Here is a 12,757-nt window from a genome sequence, read left to right as displayed (position 1 = left end):
CCTGAGCGATGTGTGCGTGTGTGTGTTAGCCTGCGTGCTGCTGTGTGTGTTAGCCTGAGTGGTGTGTGTGTGTGTGTGTGTGTGTGTTAGCCTGAGTGGTGTGTGTGTGTGTAAGCCTGATGGTGCTATGTGTGTGTGTTAGCCTGAGCGGTGTGTGTGTGTGTGTGTGTGTGAGCCTGAGCGGTGTGTGTGTTATCCTGAGCGCTGCGGTGTGTGTGTGTGTGTGTGTGTGTGTGAGCCTGAGCAGTGTGTGTGTGTGAGCCTGAGTGGTGTGTGCGTGTGTGTGAGCCTGAGTGCTGCGGTGTGTGTGTGTGTGTGTGTTAGCCTGATGGTGTGTGTGCTCCAGACCCCAGCAGGTTCCAGGACAACTGGAGGTTGTCTGACGGCTTTGTTGCTGCCGAGGCCAAAGTTCTGCTTCCACACAGGGCCCGGTCCAGGTGAGACCCCCACCAGAACCAGGCTGGCCCAGTACCCGTTCATACTGTACCCACCAGAACCAGCCAGGCCCAGTACCTGTTCATACTGTACCCACCAGAACCAGGCTGGCCCAGTACCTGTTCATACTGTACCCACCAGAACCTGGCTGGCCCAGTACCTGTTCATACTGTACCCACCAGAACCAGGCTGGCCCAGTACCTGTTCATACTGTCACAAGGTTGATTCAGCAATCAAACCTCAGACCTGATGGTGTGTTGTCCTGTCGTGTCTGTTTGACTGTTTGTCTGTTCTAACTGTGTGCGTGCGTGTGTGTGTGCGCGCGTGCGTGTGTGTGTGCGCGTGTGCATGTGCGTGCGTGTGTGTGTGTGCGCGCGTGTGTGTGTGTGTGTGCGCGTGTGTGTGCGCGTGTGTGCGTGTGTACTGTGTTCCAGACCTGACCTGATGGATAACTACCTGGCCCTGGTCCTCTCTGCCTTCATCTCCAGTGGACTTCTAGAAGTGAGCACACAGACACACACACACAGACAGACAGACAGACACAGACACACACACAGACAGACACACAGACACACAGACACACAGACACACAGACACAGATACACAGACAGACACACAGACAGACAGACACACAGACACACACACAGACAGACAGAGTGACTGACTGACTGGCAGGCAGGCAGGTACACACAGACAGAGGGACAGACAGAGGGACAGACGGAGGGACAGGCAGACAGACATTACATTACTTTAGTCATTTAGCAGATGCTTTTATCCAAAGCAATAATAACCAACAATAATTACCTCTAACGTAGGAAAAGCCAATGTACTACTCCTTGCCAGAACTCACAAGTGCATCTTCTTTCTAAAACAATTTAGAGAGAGACAGACCGAGGCAGGCAGGCAGACAGGCAGACAGACAGGGACAGACAGACAGGCAGGCAGATATACAGACATGGTTGTAGGGAGGGACAGACAGGCAGACAGAGAGAGAGACAGACAGACAGGGTTTTAGGGAGGGACAGACAGACGGGGTTGTAGGGAGGGACAGACAGACGGGGCTGTAGGGAGGGACAGACAGACGGGGTTGTAGGGAGGGACAGACAGATGGGGTTGTAGGGAGGGATAGACAGATGGGTTTTAGGGAGGGACAGACAGACGGGGTTTTAGGGACAGACAGACAGACGGGGTTGTAGGGAGGGACAGACAGACGGGGTTGTAGGGAGGGACAGACAGATGGGGTTGTAGGGAGGGACAGACAGACGGGGTTGTAGGGAGGGACAGACAGACGGGGTTGTAGGGAGGGACAGACAGACGGGGTTGTAGGGAGGGACAGACAATCGGGGTTGTAGGGAGGGGCAGACAGACGGGGTTGTAGGGAGGGACAGACAGACGGGGTTTTAGGGAGGGACAGACAGACGGGGTTGTAGGGAGGGACAGACAGACGGGGTTGTAGGGAGGGAGGAGGATTGGGTTCATATTCTATCAGTAGTGCAGTCAGCTTGGGAATGTATTGAACATATGGACTTCATATGTGACTCCTCTCTCTCTCCTGTTCTCTGTCCCCTCACTACTTCCTCTGTCTCTCTCAACCCACCTCTATCTACCCTCCCTCTCTCTCTCTCTTGCTCTCTCTCTCTCTCTCCAGGGTCTGGTGGAGGTGGTAACTAGTAATGAGGAGCAGCTTTCAATCAGAGCCACCATCCTCCTGGGAGAACTACTGCACATGGTAACACACACACACACACACACACACACACACACACACACACACTCACTCACTCACTCACTCACTCACTCACTCACACACACACACACACACACACACACACACACACACACACACACACACACACACACACACACACACACACTCTCTCTCACAAACACACACACACACACTCTCACAAACACACTGATATGACTAATGGCTTGATATTAGATTATTAGATATTAGAGTATAATAATGACTGCTTCCTACTCTCTCTCCTTCCGCCTGTCTCTCTCTCCCCTCCTCTCTCTCTCCCCTCCTCTCTCTCTCTTTCTCTCTCTCTCTCTTTCTCTCTCTCTCTCTCTCTTTCTCTTTCTCTCTCTCTCTCTCTCTCTCTCTCTCTCTCTCTCTCTCTCAGGCCAACACTATCCTCCCTCACTCCCACAGTCACCACCTACACTGTCTTCCCACCCTCATCAACATAGCCGCCTCCTTCGACATCCCCCCCGAGAAACGCCTGTGAGTGCACACGCGCACACACACACACAAACACGCACACGCGCACACACACAGACGCGCACACACACACACAAACACGCACACACACACGCACACACACGCGCACACACCCACTCGCACGCACACACACACACGCACGCACACATACGCGCACGCGCACACACGCACACTATGGGGTGTGATTAGTGCCAGCACACCATACTGAAACGCTTGACATGCGCCTACTTAAGAAGACGCGATGACATCAAACGTCTAAACGCACGTGTATAATTTCCATTGACAAACAATGGAGAGACAGACGTCTCATAGCTGTAACGTACCTGTAACGCAGACGCTGTGCACATGTTGTTTACACGAATTGCGCATCGTGTGCGTGACGGCAACACTACAGGTTAGATGCGCCTCACATATGCGACACCAACACTACACATGACAGTTTGGTAAAATCATAGATGTACGTACGTACGTGTAGTGCGTACGTACATCTATGTGTGTGCAGAAATTGCATAGCGACGTGTCAAACGTGCCAGTGCCTTGCTAGCGCAGCAGACGTGTTAGCGGCCGCACGTGTAAGGTCAGTTGCCTTTAAATCATAGCTGGTTCTAATCTCGTCCTTGCCAATTGGTAATGCATTCTCAATAAATGGAATTCGCACATGTTAAGCAACTTGTTTTTAATAAAGCCTAATATCTGAATGACTCTTTCTTCGCAATTTAAAACAAATGTTCAGATAAACGTGTTTCTTATCAATAGAGGGCTATCTATTTCTAAATAAAATAAATCAAATGTAGGTAAATTACCAGATGTCTTTTTGAAGCCAAATTTTATTCAAACATTGGTCCACAAAAAAACACATATAGAATAATGTAAAACTGCAAATAAAAATAAATCGAAATAAACAATAGGCCTACAGGTCTTTCTTTGGGGAGGAGGACTATGCCGTCAACTCAAGATGAGCTGGAGCGAGCGAAGACCCACTTCTGTGGTGGCGCGGGAAGGCCCAACGCTTCCCCAGACTGTAGGCTACCAGGTTGCAAATCGCTACCACTGTTTCAACTAATTTGTAACATTCAAAGCAATCACCTGATATTATAGAAATTATTAAATCAGTTGTGTAGTGTTCAGCTCAAATGAAACCATTTTGCAGTATCAATGCATTCATTTTTTTGCCTATAGGCCAGCCTACACCAGGCTGAACACTTTCAAATGTAGCCTACAATTCGTTTGGCAATTTTTTTTGCACAATAGGCCTATTATTTCGATTTATTTTTATTTGCACTGTTTATATACATTATTCGTGATTCATCAATGGAAAGCATGATTGAAAATATTGCTCGTGTTTCCTCCCTCACAGAAAAAGACTGTCTCATTCTCTCTGTCTCTCAGAGCGGGTCTCCTGGCGCGCGTGGCTATGTTGCGCAATACCTGCTTTGTGTTGCGCAATACCTGCTCCGAGAGCGAGTGAGACAGATATCTCTTCTGATATTTAGGAATAGCGGAATTAATAATGATTAAGTTGAGTCTTACAAGCCTAACATTTGGTAACGAACTATAGCAATACATGTGCTTCATTGTTTTTGATTTAGGTGATTGTCATCATTTTGTACATAATTATAACACATAGCCTACATTATGCTACAAATATAAATATAAATCACCCGCCTGCGACATCTGCTGACAGAAAAGAGCACTGCAGTCTAGACAAACGGCCGAAATGTAAACATGTGATAAAAACGCTGATATCTAGGAAAAGTAATGAAAGGAGGGTCCTTGAATTTGATCGAGTGCAAACAATTATCATTTTGATTCACTTGTGTTCAAATTACCACCACTCGGTGCTTCTAGTGCCCGCAGTTAACAGGTAAAGGCGTGTGCACGCGTGTTCTATGTTTTGAACGTTGGCACGGCACTTTTGACACGTCACTCCTAATATGTGCATCAAATACCTGACACTTAACACTACACCTTATAGTTTGATCAAACGAATAAGCGTGCGTATAGACACACGTTTGTGTGGTTTGCTAATATTATAGTGTGACGTGTGGAACGTGCCATGCCAATGTACGCAACAGACGTTTAAACGCCCGCACGTGTTAAGGCTGGCGTGCCATGGTTTGACTCCTAAAACTGAAGCACATCTAGCATAATATTTTACAATGAAAAGCAAGGTCAATTTATAGGCTACACAGGACGCATAATTACGCACAGCTGGGATTGATAATCATTAGGCTATGGAGCCCATCCTAGTTGATTGTAGGCTAATTAGTGTAGCCTACACTCACAATCCCTTTTGCGCCATAGCCTACTGTATGTCAAAATACATAATACATTCTTATACTATTATAGCCTACGTGTTTTGGTGCTGATCCTCAGCACCCCTATGCTACAGCTAGTTGATGATGCGCGCTCTTATTTGAAAATGTAGCGATAGTGGAGATAAAACGACACATATCTAGGAAAAGTTATCCAAGGAGGGTCCTGGAATTTGATTGAGTGCAAATAAATATTCTTAATTTTTATTCAATATGGACAAATGAGCCCCGCTCGCAGCTTCTAGTGCCCGCTGACTTAACACGAGCGTGCAAACGTTACATGCATGTGCGCAAAAATGGCACGGCACTTTTGACACGTCACCCTCTGAGAATGCGAGCGACTCGTAACGCGTGCGTATATGCACGCCTATTAATCAGCTCGCCAAAGTACCTTTATACACGCAATGCAGGCGACAAAAGCACTGAGGGGCGAATTCACTAAAGGATTGCGCAGCTTTTCCTGACGCAAAGCCTGTGCAAATAAGTCAAAAATTATGTTTGCTATTCACAAAGCCCTCGCAAAGGGTGAAATACGGTGTTAACTGCGTTGCGTTCGTCATTGCGTTGCTCTGCGCCGGTGTTATTAGCTCATATTTAAATTAGGTAATATGGGCGGAGAATGTTCCCCTTTCTATGCAAATTAACATTATTGCAAAACCCGCCCAATTCACAAACATCGGCGCAAATTGCCTCACGCAGTTAAAGTGAAATTAATACCGTTTTCAGAAACGTGGTGGTATTTAAGCGCAAGGGGTGTGTCGCGGCCAGCCTGTCCGCTGATCATGGCAGCAGTGATTGTTGCGAGGCGAAGGCATCGCAATGCCAGGCATGTTGTTCGTGAGAGAATATTTAGAAGAAGGTCACTTTTTGATTTAACACTAGAACCACCGCGGTAACTGTTTGGACACCAGAGCGCGCAGCTCTTCAGCCAACTGGAGGATGAAGTGGCGTCTGGGGAGGCTCAGTTGACTATGCGTCTCTCCACCCGTCCCCAGCGAGTCCAAGCTCCCCCAATGAATATAATAGCCTACATAGCACGAAACTGTGCGTATAATAGTCTATACGCGAAACTGCGCATTCCCTATAGCTGTTCATTGAACGGCTGGGGGCCGATATAGGTATAAATAAATAAATAAAAACATAGCCTACACAATATTTGTTTTATTTGAATGGTCTTGAAAATATTTAGCTTTTGTATCATAGGTGACGGCAGGTATCATCTTCAGCCATGGATGATGACTCCCGTGCGTAATCCTTCCAACGTTGGAGAGGCGGCGTACAACTGGGCTCACATCAGGACGCGCGGTGTGATTGAGTGCACATTTGGAATCCTGAAAAGTCGTTTAGATGCCTAGATCGTACCGGTGGGGCAATGTTATACACTCCCCCAAAAGTATGCCAGATCATCGTGCTGCAACTTGCATAACATAAAATGACAATTTTTCCTTTGTTCGTCTTTTTAAATCATTCCACCTCCGTTTGCAGTCTTCCGCGTTTACACACACAAATGGCACTGACTGATTGGGAAATTAAACACCAAATATGATTTTTTGCTGCAGTCGTGATATTTTTTGCCGAAAGCTGTGAGACATGTTTTTGAACCTCGTCCGTGAGGCCTTCAAGTTCGCTGTCTGAAAATCGTATCTTTCTTTTTCTGTCTGCCATCGTCCAATGATATGCATACGAGTTGTATGCGCTGTATGCGCAGTATTTATGGACATTTCCTATATCAGCAGCAAATTGCACTCAGCCGCAAACACCGAATGGGCGTGTTTGCGCTGGGATATTATTAGCGCAATGTCTTTAGTGAATAGGTTTTTAAAACGGAGCACATAGCGGGCGCAACTGACGCGCAATATTATGGTGCAATTAGCGGGCGCAATTTGCTTTAGTGAATTCGCCCCTGAGTGTTTGTTACGCTGGCACTAATCACACCCCATAGCACACACACGCACGCACACACACACACAGGCCCGTGGTCTGACGTGTTCTTGTGTGTGTTGTAGCCGGGCGAGTATGGCGGTGAACCATCTGAAGGTTTTCCATGAGAAGAAGCGTCGAGGCCCCAAACCTCACAGCCTGTACCTGGGCCACATCATCCACACGTCCCTGTCCACACACACACGCAGGGACTCACATACACGCGCCGCGCACAGGGACATCTACGCCATTAAGGTAAACACACACACACGCTCACTTCATAGTATTCATACACATTTCTAGGTCGGTGCTGATGTATAGAGCTGTGTGTGTCTGTGTTTCTGTCTGTGTGTGTGCGTGTGTGTGTGTGTGTGTGTGTGTGTGTGTGTGTGTGTGTGAAAGAGAGTGTGTGTGTGTGTGTGTGTGTGTGTGTGTGTGTGTGTGTGTGTGTGTGTGTGTGTGTGTAGGACACTGAGGAAGCTCTGATGATGAACCTCAGAGACAGTCAGATCCTGAACCACAAGCAGAACCTGGACTGGAATTGGCTCCTCATCACAACCATCCTGAAGGTGAGAATGATGTGTGTGTGTGTGTGTTTGTCTTTCTCTGTATATGTGTGTGTGTGTGTGTGTGTGTGTGTGTGTGTGATTTAACAGGATTGTGTTTCCTCTCCCAGTGGCCCAATGTCAACCTCAGGAACAACAAAGATGAACAGATGCACAAGTAAGACCTGTAACACACACACACACACTCTCTCACACACACACACACACACACACACGCACGCACGCACACACTAGGGCTGAACCATTAATCATTTTTAAATCACGCCTATAGTTATATGTTACAGCCTATAGTTATACGGTAAAGCCTGTAGTTATACGTTACAGCCTATAGCCTTTAGTTATTATGGCTGGCCTAATTCGAGTATTCCTCTATTCGTTCGGTAGGTTGGTATTCGGAGCTTAATTCAGTATTGGGAGAAGCTGTTTGTTTCTTGTCCCGATACTCCAAACCGATCCCAACGTGGTCATAACGTCACACTGAGAGACTTGTGAAAGAGCAACTGAACAGAAGAGGATTTCATTCTTGTGTTTTCTCCATCAAAGCACTCTCTGGGTCTCTGGTTAGGGACACTGTGGGTCTCTGGTTAGGGACACTGTGGGTCTCTGGTTAGGGACAGTGTGGGTCTCTGGTTAGGAACACTGTGGGTCTCTGGTTAGGGACACTGTGGGTCTCTGGTTAGGGACAGTGTGGGTCTCTGGTTAGAAGCATGTTCGCCTCTCTCCCTGCTGCTGCGGCTGCCACACACACACACACATATGCGCGCGTGCCATGTGTGTGTGTGGGCCCATGTATTTCACAATATAAACTTGTCATGGGACGATGTAAACTTGTGTCAGATTTGGAGAGACTGGGCTGATATGACCCTGTGTGTGTGTGTGTGTGTGTGTGTGTGTGTGCGCATGTGTGCGTGCGCGTCTGTGTGTGTGTGCGCGTCTGTGTGTGTGCGCGCGCGTGTGTGTGTACGTACGTGCGTGAGTGTTTGCGTGCGTGCACGCGTGTGTGTGCGCGCGTGCGTACGGATTTGCGTGTGTGTGTTTGTCAGGCTTGTGCGCAGGCTGCTGTTTTTCTTTAAGCCCAGCAGTAAGCTGTACGCTGGCCTGGAGCTGGACCACCCCAAGGCCAGGACACTCACCCTGGCCGGCTGCCAGTTCGTCCACTTCCTGCTGGAGTCTGAAGAGGTAGGACAGAGACACACACACACACACACACACACAACTAGCAGTAGGCTGCTCCACAATTCATTTTGTGATCTGTAGGAACAGCTCTACCATGACCCTGAGCCCCCTCTTTCTCTCTGCCCCCCTCTCTCTCTCTCTTCCTCTCCCTCTCTCTCTGTCTATCTCCCTCTCTCTCTTTTCCTCTCTTTCCTTCTCTCTAACTCTCTCTCTCCCTTTCTCTATCTCTCTCTCTCTCTGTGTCTCTCTCTCTCTCTCTCTCTCTCTCTCTCTCTCTCTCTCTCTCAATTCAATTCAGTTCATTTGGCTTTATTGGCACGAAAGCAAGTATTCATATTGCCAAAGCAACAGTGGAATTACATAAATAATTATATATACACACGGATAAATTACCTATAAACAAATACACTCATAGAGGCAGATAAAGCATACACCCAATCCTATACACTCAATATTTAAAAATGCTGCATTCTAAAGGAGCATACTGTACATACAATACATAACAAATATATGATATGACATATGATATAACAATATAATTAAACAAAATATGTGTGTAAATTAAAGCAATAAGAACAGTGAATGATTATTTAGGTTGGTATATTATTAGTTGTTCTCAAGTTGTGTGTGTCTCTGCCCCGCCCCCAGGATGGTCAGGTGTACCTGGAGGAGCTGGTGAAGGACATGGTGTGGTGGCTGTCGTCGTCCTCGGGTCTGAAGCCTGAACGCAGTCTCCAGAGCAACGGGCTGCTGACCACGCTCTGCCAACACTACTTCCTGTTCCTGGGGACCCTCTCTGCTCATCCCCACGGGGTCAAGCTGCTGGAGAAGTGTAGCCTGTTTCAGTGGTGAGCCTCTAACCCTTACCTAACCCTACCCTAACATAACCCTAACCCCTCAACCTACCCTAACCCTACCCTAACATAACCCTAACCCCCCCCTCAACCGACCCTAGCCCTCACCAAACCCTAACATAACCCTACCCCCCCCCAACCTACCATAACCCTCACCAAACCCTAACATAACCCTAACCCCCCTCAACCTACCCTAACCCTCACCAAACCCTAACCCTCCCCTTACATAACCCTAACCCCCCCTCAACCTACCCTAACCCTCACCAAACCCTAACATAACCCTACCCCCCCAACCTACCATAACCCTCACCAAACCCTAACCCTACCCTAACATAACCCTAACCCCCCCTCAACCTACCCTAACCCTCACCAAACCCTAACATAACCCTACCCCCCCTCAACCTACCCTAACCCTCACCAAACCCTAACATAACCCTACCCCCCCCCCCAACCTACCCTAACCCTCACCAAACCCTAACCCCCCCCCAACCTACCCTAACCCTAACCAACCCCTATGTCTCTCTCCCCCCCAGCCTGTTGATCCTGTGAAGGACCAAGATGTTAATGTCTCTGTCCCCAGCCTGTTGAACCTGTGAAGGACCAGGATGTTAATGTCTCTGTCCCCAGCCTGTTGAACCTGTGAAGGACCAGGGGCCTCATTTATAAACGTTGCATAGTATCCACGTAACTAAGTTTGCTTAGCTAAGTAAGTACGAAAATATACGCACAAAAAATCTCTGATTTATAAAACGCTGCGTATCACAACTGGGCTGAACGATTAATCGATTTCAAATCGAAATTGCGATTTGAAACAACGCGATTAGCAAATCGCAAAGGCTGCGATTATTTTAGGCTGCGTTATGAAGCGTGTCTGGGTCTGGACCAGCGTTTCCCCTTGGATGACAGTTATGCTCACCAATCATTAATACGGTGCTTGCTCAACAATCAAAAGTGGCCAATGGCAACTGCTGTAGGGTCCGCCCACCAACAACATGAGTGAAACTACGAGTGAACTGAACACATGGCTAGCCTACACCGGTAGCTCAGTAGCCAACGTCTTCGTGACCCGGAAAATGGCATCGGCTGAGCCAGAAGAAATAGAGCATTAATAGCTAAGAAAAGCAGAACATCCGTAATATGGCAGTATTTCGGGTAATATGGCAGTATTTCGGGTTTCAGGGGACAGATGTACAACAGAGAACAGTGCTTTGTAAGACCTGCCGCGGAACAGTTGCTACATCCCGGGGAAACACCACCAGCCTGTATCAACACTTGAGTAAGCACCACAAGGAGATATACGATGCCTGCAGGGCCAAAAAAGTGAGTGAAAGTAACGTTAGCAATGTAGCCCAGTCTAGCAAACAATCCTCCATTTCACACTCATTTGCAAGCGTTACCCCGTATGAAAAAGGATCACGAAGGCACCGTGAGGTAACCAACGCCTTGACAAAGTACCTCGCTAAAGACATGGTGCCTGTTAACACCGTGACAAAAGACGGATTTCGAAACCTTGTCCAAACGCTGGATAAAAGATACGTGCTTCCCTCCCACACATATTTCAGTCAAGTCGCCCTCCCAGAACTGTATGCGGAAACGAGGAATAAAGTGGAGATGGAGCTTGTACAAGTCGAGTACTACGCCACAACAACTGATATGTGGTCAAGCAGAACGTCCGAGCCATATCTAAGCCTTACCATACACTTCATAAATGCTAACTTTGAGTTAAAGAGTCGCGTCCTGGAACGGCATACTTTCCTGCTGACCACACAGGAGAGAACATTGCTCATGGGCTAAGAGAGTGTTTGGCCAGCTGGGGTCTAAAAGAAGAGGGCCAGATGTGCATCACGACAGATAATGGGTCCAACATGATCAAAGCTGTGGAATTGAATCAATGGACCAGACTCCAGTGCTTTGGGCACAGGTTGCATTTCGCCATTGGTAAGTGTAGGCCTACTGCTCTTATCCTACTCTCTTCTACTCCTCTCATAGGTTTCTCTCCTCCTCTCCTATCATACATTCTCTCTCTCTCTCCCCAATGTCTCTTAACCCATTATCTCCTACCCATCTCCCCCATTGAACCCTCTTCCTGTCATTGTTATAATTTATTTTTATAATGTGAATAATTTTATATATAATTTAATTTATAATTCATAATTATATTATATAATATAATTTATATATTTCAGTCTAAATGCAATGCCTTACCCAATTAATGTTTTGGTGTTGAATTGATCCATGATTTATTTATTTTTCAGAAAATGCTCTGAAAGCTGATTCTGTGGCTAGAAAAGTAAGTCGGACAACAGGACTGTGTAAACAGTTAGTTGGCCATTTCTCACACAGTTGGAAGAAGAAGACTGCTCTGAGCAGGGCACAGGAAGAACTAAATCTGCCAAAAAATCTGTGAAGATCACAATTCATGTTGATGAAGAAGAGGGACAGGGAGGGAGGGAGGGATGGATGAAGGGAGAGATTGAGGGATGGATGAAGGGAGAGATTGAGGGATGAAGGGAGAGGGAGGGATGGATGAAGGGAGAGATTGAGGGAGGGATGAAGGGAGAATGAGGGAGAGAGGAAGGGATGAAGGGGGAGAGAGGGAGGGATGGATGAAGGGAGAGATTGAGGGAGGGAGGGATAAAGGGAGAGGGAGGGAGGAACAGAGGGAGGGGTGGATGAAGGGAGAGGGAGGGATGAAGGGAGAGTGGGGGAGGGAGGGATGAAGGGAGAGATTGAGGGAGGGATGGAGGAAGGGAGAGAGAGATGGGGGGTCAGAGGGAGGGAGGGAGGGACAAAGGAATGGAGAGAGAGATGGATGGATGGAGGGAGGGGGGATTGGTCCGGGGCTACTATGCTTCTGTTTTGAATAATTGTTATGCACTTTATACTATAGAGGCCGCACATTTTTTGCATTCTGTTTAACAGTCGTTGCTGTTCTTGTGAACGACCTACCTCTTTTACAATGCCAGAGATTCTTTACTGAAAGATCCTGTTATTTTCTTATTGTAAAGTTGTATTTATTAGGGCCCGAGCACTGGCGGTGCGAGGCCCTATTGAAACTCGAAGGATTATTATTCTCCTACCTTCTCCTTCTTCTTCTTCTTCTTCTTCTTCTTCTCCCCAAACAAATGCCTTTTTGGCGGCCTAAACATCGATGAAAACGGATGAAACTTTGCAGATACGTCAGTCCCGGTGAAAAATTTGATAATTCATGGGTGACGGAAATGGGCGTGGCAAAACGGCTCAAGAGCGCCCCCTGGAAAGTTT

General features: G+C 47.4%; 1 protein-coding gene across 3 annotated transcripts in view; it reads left to right on the top strand.

Moving 5' to 3' along the window:
* The window catches only part of LOC311310331 (rapamycin-insensitive companion of mTOR-like), a 107,869-nt gene that overhangs the window by 20,653 nt on the left and 74,459 nt on the right, over nucleotides 1-12,757 (top strand). For 2 of the 3 annotated variants that reach the window (XM_084439776.1, XM_084439778.1), the window contains 9 exons: nucleotides 347-437; nucleotides 870-936; nucleotides 2,084-2,164; nucleotides 2,565-2,665; nucleotides 6,984-7,152; nucleotides 7,365-7,466; nucleotides 7,574-7,620; nucleotides 8,507-8,642; nucleotides 9,261-9,487. In XM_084439776.1, the coding sequence (XP_084295902.1) occupies nucleotides 347-437; nucleotides 870-936; nucleotides 2,084-2,164; nucleotides 2,565-2,665; nucleotides 6,984-7,152; nucleotides 7,365-7,466; nucleotides 7,574-7,620; nucleotides 8,507-8,642; nucleotides 9,261-9,487 (1,021 nt within the window). The remainder of the gene's footprint in view (nucleotides 1-346; nucleotides 438-869; nucleotides 937-2,083; nucleotides 2,165-2,564; nucleotides 2,666-6,983; nucleotides 7,153-7,364; nucleotides 7,467-7,573; nucleotides 7,621-8,506; nucleotides 8,643-9,260; nucleotides 9,488-12,757) is intronic. The other variant, XM_084439777.1, reaches the window with a different exon arrangement.

This window comes from Borostomias antarcticus, assembly GCF_949987555.1.
Source record: "Borostomias antarcticus genome assembly, chromosome: 6".
NCBI classification, from domain to species: Eukaryota; Metazoa; Chordata; class Actinopteri; order Stomiiformes; family Stomiidae; genus Borostomias; species Borostomias antarcticus.
The sequence above is the reverse complement of the archived record's forward strand: the minus strand, read 5'-3'. Positions and strand labels throughout refer to the sequence as shown.